At 46.3% G+C, this 20,668-nt stretch overlaps 1 protein-coding gene across 1 annotated transcript in view; it reads right to left on the minus strand.

Moving 5' to 3' along the window:
• Nucleotides 1-3,235: 3,235 nt before the first annotated feature.
• Sh3tc2 (SH3 domain and tetratricopeptide repeats 2) overlaps nt 3,236-20,668 on the minus strand; it is a 68,338-nt gene continuing 50,905 nt past the window's right edge. The window contains exons 13-17 of the mRNA XM_032886039.1: nt 11,457-11,607; nt 10,674-10,796; nt 7,425-7,575; nt 5,470-5,666; nt 3,236-4,074 (exon numbers count right to left, since the gene is read on the minus strand). Coding sequence (XP_032741930.1) covers nt 3,883-4,074; nt 5,470-5,666; nt 7,425-7,575; nt 10,674-10,796; nt 11,457-11,607 — 814 coding nt within the window. The 3' untranslated portion in view covers nt 3,236-3,882. The remainder of the gene's footprint in view (nt 4,075-5,469; nt 5,667-7,424; nt 7,576-10,673; nt 10,797-11,456; nt 11,608-20,668) is intronic.

Raw genomic sequence — 20,668 nt, forward strand, 5'->3', positions numbered from 1 at the left:
ACAAACGACTCTTCTAGTGTTGTATGTGGTGATAAACTCAGGCTCGGGTGCTTGTGAGACACAGTTATACACTGTGAAGGGGGCTCCGGAGGGCAGAAACCTTCCTCATTCCCCAACCTAGTCTCGCATCAGAACCCTAGGAGCACTGCTGTGGGTTGCCACTCCCTGTGTGCCTGGGAGGAAAATTACCTTCTGTCTCTTCGCTTACTCAGCCATAGAAAGAAGAACAAAATCAGGGCATATGAAAATCTGATCTCATCCCACAGATGACATCTCCAAACCTGGTCATGCAGGACAAGGACAGAAAGAACTCCGTGGGAAAAGGAGCAGTCAGGGGACTGACCTCATAGGTCAGAGCTCTGAGCTGCAGAGTCTCCCTGCCATAAACATGGACTCAAAGGTTCCCGTTCCCCGGTGATCTGTTCCATTATTCTCCCTTCACCCCTGCCCATTCCCTCCCCAAATAAACTTCTGACAAATGAATGACATTACATTCAGTTAGCACAAGCACACACAGACACAGACACAAACACGCACATATGTGTATAAACACACACATGTACGTATACAAACGTCCGTATCAAGATAAACACATTGCCTGCATAAGAGAAGCCCCAAGAGTGGTAGTTGGTTTCAGGATGTTGGACGGGGAAGTGGTGCTCCTGAAAATGCCACTGATAAGAGACGAGGGGCTGGGAGTCAGGCAGCCCACGGAAGTTCTGGGAGGTAGGCTAGGATACCTAAGCCATGGCTGTGAAAAACACAGGTCAAGCCTGCTTCCTTCTGATGTCTGTGGATAATGGGGGAAATATAAAGATAAAAGACAATCAACACCATTCTACAAAAAACTACCCATCTTGCTTAAGGCTTCCTACACACATCTCACAACTGTTTTACAAGTGATATATATATATATATATATATATATATATATATATATATATGCAAATAAATATATTTTATATATAGTGACTGTAATTATCTGGTAGAATGTCTTAGTTATTTAAGAAAAATGGCCTGGCTCCTGTCTTTATATAATGTGTAATGGTATTATTTATTATGAAACACAGTGATCATTTATATCTGACCTGGTTACAGGCAAATTTATCGGATTCACAGATAAATCAAAATGCACAGAACACTCTAGCCAAAACTTACAATGAAATATAAAATCCCCATAACGCCCCTTCATGTACACAGGTGCAAATGCATGTTTCATGTACACGTGAAACAACTGAGGAAGATCTGATGGGATGGAAGTTCCTTGTACATGACTACAGAGCTTGAAATGAAGAATCCGCTATGGCTGCTGAGGGGACCAATCTTAGTAGGGCTTAAAGGATAACATCAACTTACACTAATTACAGTAAGTTCCTTAGCAGTCTGCATCCCCACGAGCAACATCAAAAGCCTGAGCAGATTGGAAACAGCAGCAGCTCGGGCCAGAGGATGATGAGCCATCAGCAGAAAAGGGGAGAGATTGTAACTTGAGTCAGATGGGCAATGGCTAGGACTTGGCTTCCAGGCCAAGAGAGCCTTCTTCAAATATAAGATGTGTAACTGCTCTGGAACTCAAGGGCCTTGACCATCCCTCAGGAATGTTTTTGCAAGGACTCTGCATGGGAGATTAGGCCAGCTAGCCTCAACCACAACATTCCTCCCTGTCTCCTTAGATTTTACAGCTTGTAGTGGGGGCAGAATTGCATCATTTTTACACAGGAGCAGATCGAAGAATTCCATTTCCTCTCTGGGGAGGAACACTCTAGAGCAGAGAAGAGCCAACAAGGATTGAACCCCTTCCCCCCACCAAAAAACATATATATGTGTGTGTGTGTGTGTGTGTGTGTGTGTGTGTGTATGTGTATGTATGTATATATGTATATATATAGTGTATGTATATGTGTATATATAGATACATACATATATATAAGTATATATATATGTGTGTATGTGTGTGTATATATATATATATATATATATATATATATAAAGAGAGAGAGAAAGAGTGTGTATGTATGTTGATGCATCTAGAACCTTGGTGGCTAAATGTAATGGTGACTCAGTATACCGTCTGTTCCCACCCCCACCACACAGACAACATCTAGTCATCCGAAAAGTCTAGACACAAAGGCACATGATCCAGTTGGTTAGTTAAATCTAAGCGGCTACGTGCAGGTGAAGAGGGTGATGGCCAGACCTCCTCACATGTTACACTGCTCAGAGCAGGAATGAACCTCCCACCTTGTGATCCCTGAATTGCTCTCTCAAACTTCATGCTCCTGAAACATGTGACTCACTAAACCAGAATTAGGAGGAGCAGGAACCAAAAGTTCATGGTGGGCTTGCTCACCGAGCAATTCACACACTGTCTAGGAGCTGTCCTAGAACATTTTTCATGCTTCACTATGCACTCAAATGGCTGGGGGGTGTTTGTGAGAGATAGGAAGTTGGGCTTCAGGGGGTTCCATTCAGTTGTCTTGGGTACAGACACAGAATTTGCACTTCAGCTGTCAATTATCTGACGCCGACTCTAGTCAGTGAACACAGTTTTGTCTCACTGCCCAGTTCCATTACCAAAGAACTCAGTTACAATGGTAAACAATTCTAGAATGACCTCATTGATCCCTCCCCTCCTGACTTCTGTGCCCCTGCTAACCACACACCCGTCTTTTGTATTAGCTGATCCTCTCTGAGGAGCATCCCAGATGACCGCTATGCCATAAGCAGCTCCAATAGATGCTGTCTTATTATGAACACAATGCACAAGGCAAATGGGTACCACTTCTCAATTTGATTATAATTTCTCTTGTTTGATCTCTTTTGTGCCTCTCTCCCTTGCTCATTCTGATGACAGGAGGAGCTATCATGGGGCGGCCTGGCCATGCTGGCTATTATGGCTGTGGCTCACTTCTGGCCAACTGCCAGCAACAACCAACTGGCCAACTCCTGCCAACAACCATGTGAACCAAGTGGAAGCAGCTCTCTCTCCAGCTGAACCCGAGGTGACTCCTTCCCCAGCCCACACCTTAGTTACAGTCCTGTAAGCCACCCTGAGCCAGAAGACCCAGCGAGGTCACATTGGGATTACGGCCCTCCAAACACTGTGAGATAGATAATCAATGTTGTTGCAAGCCACTCGGTGTGGTGTGTGGTTACAGATAACTCACAGAGGTGTTTTGTAAAAGAGTCATCTTCTCTCTCCCCACCCCCAAGATAAAGGAGACAAAAGGGTATATAAATGTAAATAGCCAATATTTAATAATATACAGTATTTACATATGATGTATGGCAGAATTCGCAAGCCTTAGACCAAGGTAAGCTTCACTCGAGTTTCTGGAAAGTCTTATAGGAGCCATGCTTTCAAGTAGAGTGGAGAACATGGATCCCGGTTGGACCTCTGGGCATTCCACCTGACCCTTCTGAGGATGCATCTCCTGAGACAAAACCATGCTGGAACCTTCTGCCAGCAGTCTCCATGAGCACCGAGTACTGACTCCTTTCGGTTTTGAAGAAAGCAAGAGAGAAACAATGGGTTCCTCCACAGACACTGAAGGGTCTTCCCTGAGAACACTGGTGAGGGCGCCAAGACAGTCTGCTCACTCTTTCCCCAGTGCGCTGCCTGCTTTCCTCCTTTCTCCAGAGCCGGGTTGAGAGAAAGCATCTCGGAGCTGTTTGTGTAGAAGAGTCACAGTGACCTGGGCAAAGTTCCCGAAGCAAAGTGTAGAGCCAAGACGCCCTTCACAGAGCCCTTCTCCTTCTGGGCATTGCTCTTCTCCATAAAATGAGGTGATAACTTGAATCCTCCCAGCCCAGATCTAAGAACTTGGGGCAGGAAGGCAGCAGCTAGCCATGGCAAAATGGTCAAGAAGGGGATGGGTCTCTTCAGAGGGCCAGGCTCCCACCACTGAGCCACCGTGACCTCTCTGAAGAGCACCCCAAGGGTTTGCTGTGCCACAGGGGACTCTGGCAGATGCTGTCTAGTCTGTTCTTAATGGTGTCCTGCAGCTCCTCGTCACCCACCAGGACCGCAGCTGCTAGTGCCAGCAAAAAGTATTCAGTAGCATCATGGGCATCCTAACCCCATGGGGCAAAGAAGAGACATCATTAGCAGTACTTACAGGACAGGCTTAAGCTCTATGCTGAGATCATTGACATTGTTCAGTTACTCCATCCCCACATCCCAATGCCTCAAAGGAGGTCTTCCCTTGATGTACTCAGGCTCCGGTGGCATTGCCAATCACAGTGCCCCTCCTCCTCAGGCACAGAGGGGGCATCTTCCCCATCTCCAATCATGATACAACATTGCACTGGACAGTCCATCCCCCTCTGGGACTTTTTGGTGTAACCCAACAAGGAAAATTGCTGATTTCCTTTTGAATATGGCATTAGTCTCCTAGGGGCTGGCAAAGAATGAGGCCAAGAGTCACAGAGAAGTAGGAACACACAGAGTCAAGAAGGAGATAGGAGGTATTCATGAAGTTGAAGGAGGAATAGAATCCAGAAGTACCCGACACTAAATCTGCACCTCAGCTTCCAGTTATGGGAGTCAGTAAACTGCCTCTTCTGTTACAGTTGTTCCAGGTTTTCCCTTTGCAGTACCTAGACTCCTTGGCTGATGCAACCAGACCATGCATTCTCTGTCCCTGAGCCACTTGCTCTGGCTCTACGGCCTGATGGTTAAGTGGGCCTTCACCTTGCCTGTCCCTCTCTACACAGAGGATAAGAAACAGATGCTTGTCTGGGGAGGATTCAGAAAGAGACTCCTGGTTCTCATTATCCTGTATAATTACTGAAGGCCAGAAACAGTCTGACCAGTAGGCAAAGGTCAGCGGAGCTGCCCTGAGTCTCCATTTGTGGTCAGAGTTAGACAAGACTCAGGAAAAGTCACAGTATTAAAAGTTTATGGGCTATGCTGGGGTGACAAGGACCTTTGGAAGGGGAAGCCAAACTTGAGGACACAGTGAGGGGAGGGGTGGTCAGAGTTATAACGGGATTGAAGGCTACCACCTCAGTTCCAGAAGCCACTGGGAGTTCTAGATTGAACTCCAGCCCAGCGAGGAAGAGAATCAAGACAAGAAACTTCTCAGGACTTAAATATCCTTGTATCCAACGTGGCCATACATGATTATCTCCAGCATACTCCTGTGTGTGTGCCTTCCTTATATGAAGTAATTTCCCGAAGCTTTATGTGAAATGTGGTACAGTTGACATTAAAGTTTTTACAGGAATTATAGTAGAGGAGAGGTGTGACCTTTCTTCTCAACGCCTTTCACTTCTCCAGTGGGGCTTAACAGAAAAAGTCCTCAGGTCCCCAAAGAAACCATTCCCTACTCTGAATAAAACCTGATCGTCTTGGCCTCATCCTCTCACCTCCACTCCAAAGTCCCCTCACTAACTCTCTCAGCAAAGAATGGCTGAACAGTAGCTCTCAAAGAAAAAAAAAAGCCATCATGGAAGACAACCTCTTACCTTCAGCTGGTAGAAAGTGAGTCGGCCCAGGCGACAATACACCTTGGCATAGTACAGCGCTTCCTTGGGACTCTGCAGCCATGGTGGGCACAGGGACAGAGTCTTTAGGTAGCAGTCTTCAGCCATCTCATACATGTTCAGAGAGAAGTACACGGTCGCCAGGCGGTGAAAAGCCACCAGCTCCTGTTTCTGATCTCCTGAGAATGACAAGAGTGGGGGATACCATGCAGCCAGCCCTGGGTACCATTCACTCACCTTCAGCCCAGAAAACTTCCCGAGTCTACCAGATGCCACAGACTAGGGGCAGAGAAAAGAGCGAGGCACAGGCCCCTGCCCTCATGGGGTTTGATGTTCCAGAACAATGAATTCCTTAAATAATCCCACAAACAGAACATTGCTCTTATAGACCGTGCTACAAAGACAGCCACAAAACGCTGGGATGTCTGACTTCTGGAGAGAATAATCTGTGGTGCAGATGATGAGATGATTCACCATGAATGGGGGAGGGGCGGGGGCTATCTCATAAAAACAGTGGCGGGCTATGATGGATGAGAAGACAAACTTGATTAAGTAATTAGGAATTCCTTTCTTTGAAGATCCCTGGATAGCAACCGTCCTTCCCCCATGAAGTCTCTCCTCAGAAAGCCCAGTGACATCTCAGCTCCTTACCAACTCTCAGTCCCATGGATTCTACAGTGACCCATTCTCTTTTACAATAGTGGCTTTGTGTGTGCTTAGGGCCTAAGGTGTCTGAAGCTTTGTGTGAGTTAATGGTTTTAATAACTAACCATTTTAATGCAAAGTACATTTATTAATGCAGAGAACAAAAGCTCCTCGTCCAATCCCTGCCTTTTGGAATGCTCTGAAGGTAGCTATTTGATGCCATTTTTTTTAAAAAAAAAAAAAAAAAAAAAAAAAAAAAAAGAAAATTGCTTTTAAGCTTCAAAGAACCAAAAGCCAAAATTATAACAGCAGTCCAAAGGAGAGAAAATTGTCTTCTCTGGGAAAGCACAATCACAGAGACATCGGCGTAAGGTGAGCCCAGCCTCCTGGAGCTCCTTTCCAGGAAGCAATATATTGATAAAGAGAGTGAGCTGTCCCGGGCCCTCAGGCCTTTCCTGAGGTCAGCAGCAACCCTCTGCTGAGATTTCCTGCAGTTAAAGTGGAGGGAAAAGGGCAAAGAGTCCTCTGGTACAGTTAGAATCAATAAAACCCACTCCCTCCTGTATCAGATGACCTTGAAAATGCCCAGAAGAACCTTCTAGAACTACCGCTGAGGTTTCCATCTCCTCCTGCAACCAATCAAGGCTCCGCTCATCACATACACACACAGACACACACACACACACACACACACACGCTCAGGGCGAAGTTTGTTTCCAGTCTTTTTAATTTTGCCTTTCCTCCCTGCCAACTGCTTACATGACTCCTCCCCAGCTTTCCCTGTAAGGGCAAGCTCTTTCAAATATGTCCGGAGTTAGGTTAATGGCAACTTGACCTTCATTTGCATTTCTACTCCACGGGGGAATATGTTGCCTACTTATTAACAAATTAAAAATTCAGGGAAAAAAGTCTTTATGTAATAAAGACATTACCTATGCATAGAATGAAATACCCACTTACCTCATGGGGGGATGTTACCAACTGTGATAGAACAGCACTGGCAACACTGACCTCTGAATAAGGACGTGTGCCTCACCCTGTGCTGCCACCGTTACATAGACAACTATTGCTTTTTGTAACCGAATGGGAGCAGACACTCATTTGAATAGTGCTCTGTTGATGAAGAACAAAACTTGTGGGAACTGATCCTGCTCAGTTAGTTTCCCTGACTGCTGAACCTAGAATTAAAACCCACACAACCCTAGTCCAAAGCTGGCATGCACTGCTTCACTAGCCATCGGTAAGTAGCGTTTGTTCCTGGCTCCGGGCACCTATGGGTTAGGCCCACCTACCTGTGAGGACACTCAGCCTGGCAGCCAGAGTGGCAAATTCCAAAGCTTTCTCATAGCCCCGGAGGCTGATCTGCAGCTCCGTCAGCTTGTTGAAGATCCGCAGCTCGGTTCGCAGGGCCTTCATTCTCCTCGCTAAAGGAACAGCCCCAGCCTGAGAAACCGAGGCACAGGGATCTTAATCTACAGACACGCTGCGCACTCTCCAGGCCTGGCTTCTCCTGGAGGGTCTGTGGTAACCATGTGTTCCCACGTTGCCTTTCCTCAACTCGCTCTCCGCTTGGTACTCTGCCCAGCTGTAGCTAGTTTAAGAACTGGAGGTCACTGAACCTTCTAAAATTGAGGCAAGCAGAAAGGAAAGTCGACTTCCTAATGATGAGGACGGGAGACAGGAGATTGGCTAAGGCAATTTAGGGACGGGGAATCCAAAAGTAAAGTATCCAAAAGTTCCATTCTTTGATCGTTTGTTTGTTCAAGGGTTTGTTTCTCTGTGTATCCCTGGCTATCCTGAAACTCAGTTTGTGGAACAGGCTGGGCTGGAACTCAGAGACCCACCAGCCTCTCCCTCCCGAGTGCCACCACTGCCTGACTCAACAGTTCCATTCTTGCTTGTCCTTAGCCAGAAACAGGACATGTCATCCTTGTCTCTCCAGCCAGGATTGCCAGAAGGGAGCTCTGGCATCTTACCACCTCTTGAATGAGCACCTGCCGGCAGCCATTTTAAGGTTAAAGGTAGCTACAGACACTAAGCCCTTCCTGTGAACAACTCTGAAACGAGGTCTCCAGATTTTCATGTGCAAATGGGTTATATTCACTCCCCAACTTCAGACCAATCCTAAATGAGTTTAAGATCTCAGCTCTTGAGGAAGGAATGGCCTTGGAGGTCACTGGGGACATCAAGGCTCTGTTGAGGTCCCATTAAAGACCGGAATCTTCCTCTGGCCTTGGGTGAAGATGTGGAATTCTGATCTGCTCCAAAGATTAGGGCATTACAAACAATTGTCTCCCCCTCTCGGAGTTCATCTATCCAGGCCTGTCAGTCACCTACAGTCCTGATAAGACGATAAAGAAGACAATTGTCCCCTTAGTGACATAATGACTTTCCCTTCCCAGAAACCCTGCCCGGAGGACAGCTGCCTGGAGGTCTTCCGTCAGACAGCACTGCCAAACTGCCAGGCCACTGCCATGGCCATATGACTATGTAGCCATGTGACCATGTGACCATGTGACCATGTGACCATGTGGCCATGCAACCTGGCCACTTCTCTGAGTCCTAACTCAGAAACAAAACGATTCCTTTCCCTTCTTCTCTCTGTTCCTGTCAGGTATTGGAAACACCGGGACACTCTTTCCTGACGCTCTGATTTTTCCCAGTCTTTGACTCAACCAAGTGCCCTCCCCTTCCCTATGTGGCTACGGACCACCAAGGTAGCTTTCTACTCCTCTTGTTTCTCTCCTCCTGGTGCTGCCAAGAATTGATAGCTTGCCTGTCTTGTTTATCTCTTAGACTCTAATAAAACTGCCTTTGGGCCTTTTTATAAGTCAATTTCTAAATCCTTTCATTAGTATAACTAACCACCATTAGTATAACCAAAAGAAGGGACTCCAGTTTCCCCAGTAATATATGGCACCCAATGTGGGACTTCCCGAAGTTTCCAATAACTCTGGGGTCACCTCAGGCGATATGTGGAATACTTGTATGAGCCGGTGTCTGTGTCTGGTAGTGTTCAGGAAATAATCATTTCCATTGTTTCCATAATTCCAGAAGTTTAAGCTTGTCACCAAATCTTCGAGCCTTATATTTCTTTTTAACCTCGTTTATTTTTAATTTATGTGTATGAGTGTGTGTCTGCATGTATGTGTACCACACGCGTGTAGCATGTGAGGAGGCCAGGATAGGGTATTAGATCCCTGGTACTGGAGCTGAAGGCGGTTGTGAGCTGCCATGTGGGTGCTGGGAACCAAATCCAGGTCCCCGGCCAGAGTAGCAGGTGCTCTTAATGAGAGCCATTTTTCCAGCCCCAAGCCTTAGTTTTATTGTCCACAGGATGCGTGTGAGATTAGCACCTCCATCAGTGGGGTGCTTCTTGCTCTCCCACCTACACTCCGTGTCCAGCACACACTTGGTGTCATGTATGATGAAAAGCAGGCAACTGACCCCAGAGTACATACCCAAACAAGCAAAGGTTTAGGACCAAATACTTCCCGGATGTCAGGAAAATGATGAACAACAATTCATGTGTCTGCTACACCTGGCCATTCTGGCTTCATCATTTGCAATAGTAGCTATGAAATCATGACTTGATGAGTTATACATTTTAAGTTATTTGTTTGGGGGGGTTGGGGGGGTTAGTTTGTTGTTGTTATTGTTGTTGTATTTTTTTGGTTGTTTTGTTTTTTGTTTTGTTTTTGTTTTTTGACACAGGGTTTCTCAGTGTAGTCCTGGCTATCCTGGAAATCATTCTATAGACCAGGCTGGCCTCAAACTCAGAGATCCACCTGCCTCTGCCTCCCAAGTGCCGGGACTGAAGGTAAACATCACTACTTTCTGCCATGCATTTTAACTTTTAAATACACTTTAGTCCATGTTTATGAAAAGCACAGTAGCATTCCTTAGTGTCTGTGGTAGTGAGATATCTCCCATAAGTCTTAGGCATTAGAATACTTTGTTCCCAGATGATGACTGTCTGGGGAGGGTTAGGAGGAATGGCCTTACTGGAAGAAGCATATCACTGGGGATGGACTCTGAGATCTCCAAAAACTCATCATTTCAAGAGGGCTCTCTCTGTTTCCTGTTTGCACTTTATATAGGAGGCCTGAGGTGTTACTGCCACTGTCCCTGCCTGCGGTCACACTTCTCTGATAGGATGTTACACATATTCCCTCGGAATCACAAGCTCAAATTAAACCATTCTATAAACTGTCTTGGTCCTTTTATCCCAGCATCAGAAAAGGTAACTAATAGTGTCTACCCATGCATCCCCCTAGGTCATGGTCCATAAAGCTACAGTCCTAAGAATTCTGATCATCTATGTATGCTACTCCTGCAAAGGGCTCTACACACAAAAGACCTAATTACTCTGATACATTGTAGCAGCAAGGCTTACATCTCAAGCCAAAGAGTAACGTTGATGAGATCCCTTGCTGGGATGAAGATGTGCGTTCTAGACAAGGAAGACAAAGAGGGTTCAGTGGAGCTGCCCGCAGTTGTGCCAGGGTCTGGCTCGGCATAGTAGGAAGTCAGTGGCTCACCCGGTAATACTCCACAGCCCGATGTCTATGGCGGGTCCCATTGAAGAACACATCACCTGCTTCTTCATAAAGCTTGAGAGCGAGGGAGGGCTCTTCTGACCTCAAGGCTGTCTGGATGGCCTCCTGATAGAACAAAAATAGCTGTCAAAGGCAGAGAAAAGGTCATCCAGAGTTCCGAGACAAGCACAGGGAGGATCGAGAACCTCGTCAGAATCCTAGAAACCCCTAGCCATTGTGTGGTCTTGGCCTCCACCCATGAAGCTGGTCAAGAAACTCAGATGTGACCTATCTGAAAGTCCCATGTAGGAGGAGGACATTCTTCTGGGGGGACTTGGGGAGCTCTTAGTAGTGCAGAGATAAACAGTCTGTTCCCATAGCTAAATATTTATTTTAATATGTTTCAGGAAAGCCATTAAAAATGAGTCAAGCCAGTGATTTCAGACATTATGTAAAGTTGAGTGTCTTTGAAGGGTTGATTTGAAGTGGAATACAAGAAAAACAAATAAATAATGGTTGAAGAGGGTGCACAGACTTAGCCATGGACCCACTTAATGTATAAATGACTGAAATTGGAGATGTGGGACCCATCCCGGCAAGTGGAGGCAGCAAGACTGAACAAACTCCCAACTCCTCTTCCAAGTTCAAGTGACTATTATCAACAAATGTTCTGTGCTCGGTTTGCTTCCTCCCAACCCCCACAAGCTCTCCGTCTCTGCCTCCAGCCAGCTAGGAGAGTATGGCTGCTCCTCAGGTGGCTGAGATGGGTTAGCACCACCAACCCACCTGCAAATACACTTCCACCAGCTCGTCCTCCTGCATGAGGTAGTGCAGGCGCCCGGCCCCCAGCCAGGCCTCAGCAGCCTTGTCTCTCTCCCCTAGGTCGACGAATATCCGCAGGCTCTCCTTGATGCAGGCGAGGGACCTTCTGAGGGACCTGAGGAAAGATGTGGACCTGTGAGCTACGGAGGACCCAAGAGCTCGGAGGCCACTCAGCACAGGAAGACCCGAGTTTCTAGAAGAGAACCAGCTTGCTGCAGACCACGGAGAGAGTAGGGGCTCATTTGAGTCTCAGCTCTGCAGGCTGTGTGATCTTAAGACAGGATAGTACTTACCCAAGCCTGGGTTTTCCCATCTGTAAAAGGGGAATGTAATTAATTGTTCCTGCCTTAGAAGATTATTGCCAGGACTGAGAAACTTAATCCATCTAGAATGTTCAAACTGGTGCCTAGGAAGTAGGAAGCAGTTGATGAACATTTAAATATCATGACCACCATTACTAACCCACATCCCTCAACCTTTAGACTATACTGCAGTATATTTCACATAAGCACCCTGGAGGACACCAAATGTACTTCTATCAACGTAATGCCTGAGTAGCCATAGAGATAATGTACAGTGGGTAACTGGAAACCATGAAGAAGATATTGATCTTTCGTTAAGAAGAACAACCCAAACAGCCTGGGTTTTTTTTTTTTTTTGTTGTTTTTTTTTAAAGATGGTACTTAATCCTGCTTTCATTATTTGGAAACTCTCTAATTAGTGGGTGTTCTTTAATGATTTGGGAAAATGTGTCATGTAGAAAATACAGTTTCCCCATAACAGAAATTAAAAAAAGAAATGTGGTATGAATGATGTGATGGTGAAGACCCAGAGCCAGAGAACAGCGGGGACCACAGGGCCTCCTCTGTCACCCCCAGCAGCCATGAGTCACTTGGGGGCTTTTTAAACCAATACATGCAATTCACTGTGGTACAGTCACACCAGCTGGAGCCCTGGATTATCTGGGATTATGACCCGGGTGCTATCACTTGGTCACAGTTCCTGTGGTTTGACTGTACAGCTTGGATTAGTGTTTGCTATTCTAGCCCATTCTTTGTACGGGCTAGAAACAGTAGTTCTCAACCTGTGGGTTGAAACCCCTTTGGCAAATATCTAGCTCCAAAAAATATTGACATTATGATTCATAACAGTAGCCACAGTTATGAAGTGGCAATGAGGATGATTTTACAGTTCGGGGGTCACCACAGCACAGCTGTATTAAAGGGACCCAGCACCAGGAAGGTTGAGAACCAGTGCTGTAGAGGAAACAGTTCCAGACACGGGCGATGACTTCACAGGGCTGTGCAACACACCGGGAGCAGCTCCAAAACCAGAGAGCCCCATCCACAGTTCTGAAAGTGTGAGCCCCTACCCCTACCCCTACCACCTCCCAACCCCGTGGCCCCCACCCCATTGATATTACCTTGAGAGCTTCAGAAAATTCCAAACTCCCAGAGGTACCTGGGACTAACTAAATGGAAGCATGACAGCCACAATCTATAGGCCCGAGTTCCCAAAACACACTCAGTTTATGGTCACCCTGCATCAAACTCTAGAACATGCACCTTCTAGAAACACCAAATGCTATCAGCCACAACTGCAAATGTGTACACAGGAAGCATACGCACTGAGCGTCATTCCTATCTGTTGTGCTTTCTATACAGTTTGGCTCACAAAGGTTAGAGGCATGATCTCCACTGTAGCAAAGCTGAAAGGTAGTGGGGCCTATAAGATGAATCCAAGGTAACTGGATCACCAGTTATCTGAGGCATTGTTCACAAAAGAGATTACGTGGCTCTCCTGGGATTTTGGTTAGCTCTGATGAGAGCTGAGTTGTCCTGAAGAAACAGCATAGGTCTGGTTTCTTATCTCACCAAACACTCTTGCCAGTGTGGTACCGTTAACCGGTAGGTCTATGCCAGACCTGGAGTGATGATGGCACCAGGCCCTATTGCCTAACCCAAATGGTTTTGCAATAGCAATGGAAAATGGATTACTATGTCAGCTCATCACAGACAACTCAGCTGTCAGGCCCTTTTTCCAATGAGGGATGCAAACTTTGCCTTGACTGGTGCTCACTGACCCTTTTTGGCAGTGACGCAGCTTTGGGCTTTCTGAAAAAGAGTGCCCAGGTATTCAGCCCATGTAGGAAAGAACTCTGGTTGTCCCTACTGCCCTGCCCTTGACATAAGATGACTGGCTTCCAGGGTGAACATTAGACTCTCTCAAGTATTACAAATCTGAAGTCGGGACAATGCTGAAAGCTGAGAAGCCACATGCATAGCGGTGCCCCACTAGCCTCCCTGATTGGGTAGGAACCACAGTCCTCATAAGACACAGGAAGGCCTGACCTTCTCGGTGCAAATCTGAACAAAGAGAGGTAAAGCAGTCCAGGCCTGGCTCCACTACACTCCTCATTCTGACCAGAACGAATGGTGAAGACAGAACTCATAAACCTCATCTTGATCCTATTTCCTGTTGTGCTTTTTATTATCACTTACTGTCCTCGGATGTCCTTGCTCTGGAGTTTCTGTCTCCAGATCCTCAGGGAACAAGATTTAGATTCTCAGAGGCTAACACACGGAGTAGACATTTGCTTCTTTGCCAGGGAAAGAAGAGTTAAGCATTTCTCTCCAAGAAAAACACCCGAGGGTGGGAGTGGGAGATAAAACATGGAGACCTCCACATGAGCAGAGGGTTTCACCAAGACACCCATTTGTCTTCTTTTAAAGTGCGCTAATAGTCTAAACTGGTGTTCAGCTGCCTTGGTAGATTTTAATCAGTCCTTACCACCCATTATAATAAATGCAATGGCTATGTTGTGTCACACACAGGACTGACTTGAAATGACCCAGCATCCTCTTGCCATTACCTGAAGGCTCTACACCTGGTTTGGCGCTGGGTTAGCACTGACTCACTCATGTGAGTCCTCTACCTGACCTGTCTTGATCCCACTTTCGTTTTAACCCTATTTCCTGTTCACACTCCAAGTTCACACTCTGGGTCTCAGGCCTTGTTTCTTCTTCCCTGTCCAAACAGATGAACAGCGGCCAGGTGACCCCAGCACATCTGTATTCCCAGACAGCATCCTGCCATCCCTGCCTGGGTGACCCTGCCTGACCTCTAACAGAGTCTAGCCTCCGGTGGTCCTTCTGTCCTTTTGCTATATATCAAGAGTCCTACTTGCAGACGGCTGTTGAGGTGGAGGGGTGGGCACCTTCGATGCCATCCTCTCGTTCTCCAGCCATAGACCTTTAAACTAGCAAGATGCTTAGCTGGTTTTACAGATAAACAATGCCCCAAGGAAGAAAACAAGCACTCCCAAATTCCCGTGTTCATTTCTAATTTCTAAAACCTTATTTGAAACTCTCTGCTGCTCATTGAGGGTGGCAGTGGCAAGGTATGGTAGAGTTGACTGGGCATTTAGCGTGCCCTGGGCACTGTGTACCCATAAGCTCAATTAATTGTCACAGTAGCTCCAAGGGAGCAGTATTACTACTACTGTAGCCATTTCACAAAAGAAGAAAATATAAGAGCTAGTGGAAGGGTGGCTCTGCGTGTTAAGGCACTTGTCACCAAGGCCGAACATCCGAGTCCCATCACTGGGACCCACAGGGTAGGAGAGAATTGATCCTGAAGGTTGTTCTCTGAGGTCCACATACACCCCATCACATGCATGCTATAACACCACCACACACACACACACACACACACACACACACACACACACACACACACACACCAAACCAAATAAATGAAAATGGAAAATTAAGGCTCAGAAAGCATAAGGAACTGTGGCCGTGTAATAAACCATGTTTAAACCAGAATCTAATGCTGCAGGTCTAACCACGCATTCGAGCAACCCTTACTGAACTCCTGACTTAGCTATCATGTGTAGGAAAGCTTTGATCCCTTTGCCACTTACAAAAGACTGAGATTGTTAAGGACATAAATGGTTGCAAACCTTGAGAAAAGCTTTCCTCATCTGCAAAAACGGGTGGTAATGAACCACAGCCTTGAGATCAAGTGCAGACATACCAAAGGCAGCTGTTTCTTCAGTTAGGATTGCAGAAGAATTAGGGATTAGTCATATTAGTTATATTAGAAACCAAATGTTGGAGGCGCTTTTCTTCTTTCTGGTGCTTGTTTTGCTGTTTTTATTTGAGGTCCCCAGAAGCAAGCAGAATAGAATAAAAGAAAAGCTAGGAGGAACCAATCCTACACTGGCATCAGGTTCACATGCAGGGACTAGTCGATCTCCACAAGGGCCTGCTGCTTGCAAAGCACTCCCTCCTTCTAGTTCTACTCTGTTGGATGTGCTTACCACACTCTCTGACTGTGATGGTGACCATTTTCTGTTCTCTTTACTATTCTGTGAGCATAAGAAGCTCAGGGACTGTAATGCCTTTATCTGATTTCTAGCTACATGGCTGGACCAGAGGAAATTATTTTAAAAAGTATTATTTGTTGAGTGATCCAATAAAGTCACAAGGTCCTCCTGAACCCTACACAAGGGGTTGATCTGTTTAGTGGTTTGGATGAGAATGCCCCCATAGGCTCGTATGTTTGAATACTTGGTCCTAAATTCTCATGGAATGGTTTGGCATGATTAGGAAGTGTGGCCTTGTTAGAGGAGGTGTGGCCTTGTTAGAGGAGGTGTGGCCTTATTAGAGGAGGTATGGCCTCATTAGAGGAGGTGTGGTCTTGTTAGAGGAGGTGTGGCCTTGTTAGAGGAGGTGTGGCCTTATTAGAGGAGGTGTGGTCTTGTTAGAGGAGGTCTTGTTAGAGGAGGTGTGACCTTATTAGCGGAGGTAGTGGGGCCTTCCCAGAGGAGGTCTGATCCAAGGGAGGGCTTTGAGGCTTCAAATGCTTCCCATAATCCCCAGTGCACTCTACACACACACACACACACACACACACACACACACACACACACACACATCCCATTGCAGTTCTGCGATGTGAGCGGTCCCTCCACCATGCCTACACTCTATCATGATGGACTCCAACCGTCTGAAACTGAAGCCCTATTAAATGCTTCCTTTTATAAGTTGCCTTGGTTGTGGCATTTAACCACAGTGATAGAAACATAACTGACGCCGTCTGCATGTGTCAGGTTGAGACCGAGAACAAAATGCACGAAGGCGTCAACCACTCAGAGACTGAACCCTTAGGTCTCATTCCAATATAGTTGTCTCCTGGAAGGCAGAGAGAACATTACTCTGTAGGTACTGAACAGTGAGACAAACCTACTACCCCCTCCCATTTTAAACACCAGAGGGAAAATCAATTAATTTAGTGATGATAACCACCAAGAAGACAGAAGAGGGAAAGCCCCTTCTATTGAGAATTTCAGCTAAGTCCAGTGAAGCCAAGCGGTGTGATGACGCTGGCCTCCAGCAGGGAGGGACAGAGCTGATAAAAACCAAGCCACTCTCGACCCTGGAATCCTAAGGCGCCATCCTTATCTAGGGCGAGGGTTGTTAGCAGAGAAAACAGCACATACAAAGCGCTTGAGTACATGGACAATAGACCAGGGGTGGCAAAGTCTGACCCGTGTGCCAAGCACTCCCTCCCGTCTGCTTTTATGAGTTAGTTAGCTTTTCTGGAACGCAGCCACTCTCATTGTTTATGTACTGCCCAGAGCTGTTTTTACACTACAGCTGCTGAGTGGAAGAATGCTGATGGAGAACATATGGCCCACGAACCCTGAAACATGTACTATTTGACTGGTGTTTTTTTTTTTTTTAAGCTTACTAATGTGAGGTGTTATGCTCATAACCCTAGCACTTTTGAGGTGGGAGCAGGAGAATAAAGGTTCAAGGTCACCCTGCTCTGGGTGATTCTGCCTCAAAAAATAAAAACCAAACAAGTTTTCCGACACTGCCGTAGTCTCCAACTGTTGGCAACAACCACCACCAGGGGCCTCGGGCAACACATTGGACCACTTTAGCACTCAGCTTCCATACAGCTTCTTGCTACATGCGGTTGCCCTGAAACAGACGAACTGCTCAGCAAAACAACACGTGTTCCACAGAAGCTTTCTGCTAGCCCGGTATTTTCTTTGTGGATGTTTACTATACGTCCGGAGGCCAGCTGAGATGCAATCCCCATAGCCTACCCAACTCTGCATCCTTTCTCAGCCAAGGACTTCTCTGCCTGAGTCGCCGTGATCGTCACCATCTGTTCACCTGTTACTCACATGGCCTTCGCGTCTATTCCCTTGATCAGAAATGCCACTTGCTAGCACTCACCTTTTCCCAAGCATCATACTTAGCCCTGGGACTCTCCTCAAATGTCTTACATAGATGATTTCTGTCACACAGACCCTCTTACCCCTCCCTAGAATCCTTTTCTCCTCCAAGCCTGACTCTGCTTGCTTTACCTTGAGTTTGGTGAGAACGGAAATTCTTTGAGAGGAGCTGAAGAAATCTGTCCATGACAGCGGTATTCAACCTGGGGGGTTGCTGACACCCCTTGATGACCTTTTCCCAGGGGTTGCACATCAGATATCCTGCATACCACATATTTATATTATGGCTTGTAACAGTAGCAAAGCTACGGTTATGAAGCAGCAACAAAAATAACTTTATGGTTGGGGAGGTCACCACAGCATGAAGAACTGTATTAAAAGGTCAGCATTAGGAAGGTTGGGAACTGTTAAGTTTCAAACCCGAGACAAGCATCTGAGATGCCTATTTAACCTACCAAAGTGGGCCTGGCCTTCAGTTTTTCCCAGCATCCCTCAGTCCCTAGCAGTTAGGGGGTATGGCTGGTATACCTGCCTTCTACCCTGAACTCTCCAGCCCTTCTCCCAGAGGTTCTTGCCTATATAATCCAGACATTTTGGTTACCTACCCCTTTTGTACCTTTGGCCTCCTGGCTGCTGAACTTGGTCCTCCCTACCTCTCTCTCTTCCCCTCCCTCTCTCCCCACATGGCTCAGGGTCATGTCCACTCTGGACTTTCCCAGACGTGTTTGCCTCTGGCCATGTGCCACATATCCACAATAAACATTTTTCTCCACCACACCAAGAAGCAGTCATGGCCTTTCCTTTTTATTCCTTTTTTCATTCGGAAACCAGGGGTCCGTGATATTAAGAGCTACTTCCTGGGTTCCAATGCCAGGAGAAAATTTGCTCCAACAGATGCATGTGTCTATGCTCTTTTTTCATGACAGTCAGAACTTCATAAGACTCTTTGACTTTCACTTAAGCTACCAGGAAGCATCGTGAGGAATAAAAGTGACCACACCCAGCGGGGTGTGGCGACACCTGTTCATCTGTCTTTGTTCTCTGTACTTTCCTTTTTAATTTTAAAAGCTCTCCTCTCTATAGATATTGCTGATCTATAAATGCTAAACAAGTATGGCATTCCTGCACATTCTCCGATGAAATGGCTACTTCACAAAGGAACAACAACCTTTCCATCCGCAATAGCTTCCTGTGACACCGGAAGTACTTCTGAATCCTGGGGAAGTCAATGTTGATGGCTGGCGAATGTTTCTTCCAAAGAATTTAAATGAAAATCTTGAAAACTGGGACTACTGTATACTAAATTCAAAGGCCTCAAGGACTGGAGAGATGGCTCAGCGGCTAAGAGCACCAGCTGCTCTTCCAGAGAACCAGAGTTCAGTTCCCAGCACCCACATGGAGGCTTACAACCATCTGTAACTGCAGTTCCAGAAAATCCAAGGCCCTCTTCTGGCCTCCACAAGCACCGGGCACATAAATAGTGTGCAGACACACATGCAGGAAAAATACCCATACACATAAAATAAAAACAAATACAACTTTTAAAAAATTAAAGAACCTGGTTCTGCTTCTAGCACAATGGAGCAGGGATCTCAGAAAGTCCAGGTCTGGAGGAAACCAACGGAAACATAAGCAGTGAATTTTCACAATAAGCCTTTCCCCAGAAGTCTGTGCGAATCTCACCTGTGGACACCTGATGCTTCCTCGCCCAGCCTTCATCCCTCCTGCTCACCCCAGACCTGTGGCAACCATCAAACAAAACCTCGAAGTCTGTTTCTGGGGAACCCTGCTACAGGGCTCAGGATGACTTTGGATCCCCCAAAGCTCAATTAATTAATTGAATTTTAAAACACCCTCTTTTCTATGCAGTTTTCAAAAAAAAAATCAGAAAGATAAATGAACATTGCTTTGGCTTTTACTGTCTATTGTAACGCAAAGTGCAGGCCCCTAAGACCTGGAGTCTACACTCACCCCCGTGACCCTGCCCCCAAGTTAATTCTGATTGGTGAATTAAAAATGCTGACAGCCAATAGCTGGGCAGGAGAAACTTGAGTGGCATTTAGGTTTCACAGGCCTGTGAGAGAGGAGGGGCATGAAGGAGAAGAAGGAACTGGAGAGGAGGAAGGAGAAGCCACCATGGGTTAAGGCTCAAGAGAGTGTGGCCCTGAGGGCTGCCCAATGGGAGTTAGAATCAGCCAAGATGGAACATAGTAAATAGTAATCAATAACTCCAGGCTATCGATAGGAAAATAGATTCTAACAGCATGGAGGGTAGGCAGCCGCCCAGCTATTGTGCTGCTTAAGGCTTATTGTAAAGGATGTGCGTGCATTCTTTATCCGGGAACTCAATATCCAAAGGTGGGGAAGAAACCCCAGGCCAGGATTTAAAAATTTTCTATAAGAAAGAAAATATTTGGGACAAATAGGAATCTTGGGTTGAGAATGTAGCTCAGTGGTAGAGCATTTGCTTGGCATTTGTGAAGCCCTGGGTTCAATCCTCAGCATCATTAAAAGGAACTACACACGAGGAACAGGCAAAAGCACATAAAGGCAAAAGTGGAGGATACCACGTCTACATGAGCCAGCCTCTCTAGGAATGAAGGCCATGTGCATGTGTGGAGCTCTGTACGCTCACTCAGAAAGTCCTGCAAGTGATACAGGTGAATCTGGTACTCTCGATCCTTAGGAACCTGCTGAGAAAATAAATGTAGTGAAGGAAATAATACAGTGCTCCGTTAAATATCTATTTAACATGAGAGAAAGCAGAGGTAGCAGAATTGAAAGTTGAAAAGGATGTGAGACGACAGAAAACAAGCAGAAAAATGATAAAAGGGCACGTAAGCCTCCCTGTAGGTGCACAAAGGAGGGTGCTTACTCAACCAGGAATGGGTTAAACACTTCAGTCAAAAGTGTGTGTGTGGAC

Source organism: Rattus rattus, chromosome 15 (genome assembly GCF_011064425.1).
Source record: "Rattus rattus isolate New Zealand chromosome 15, Rrattus_CSIRO_v1, whole genome shotgun sequence".
Classification (NCBI taxonomy): Eukaryota; Metazoa; Chordata; class Mammalia; order Rodentia; family Muridae; genus Rattus; species Rattus rattus.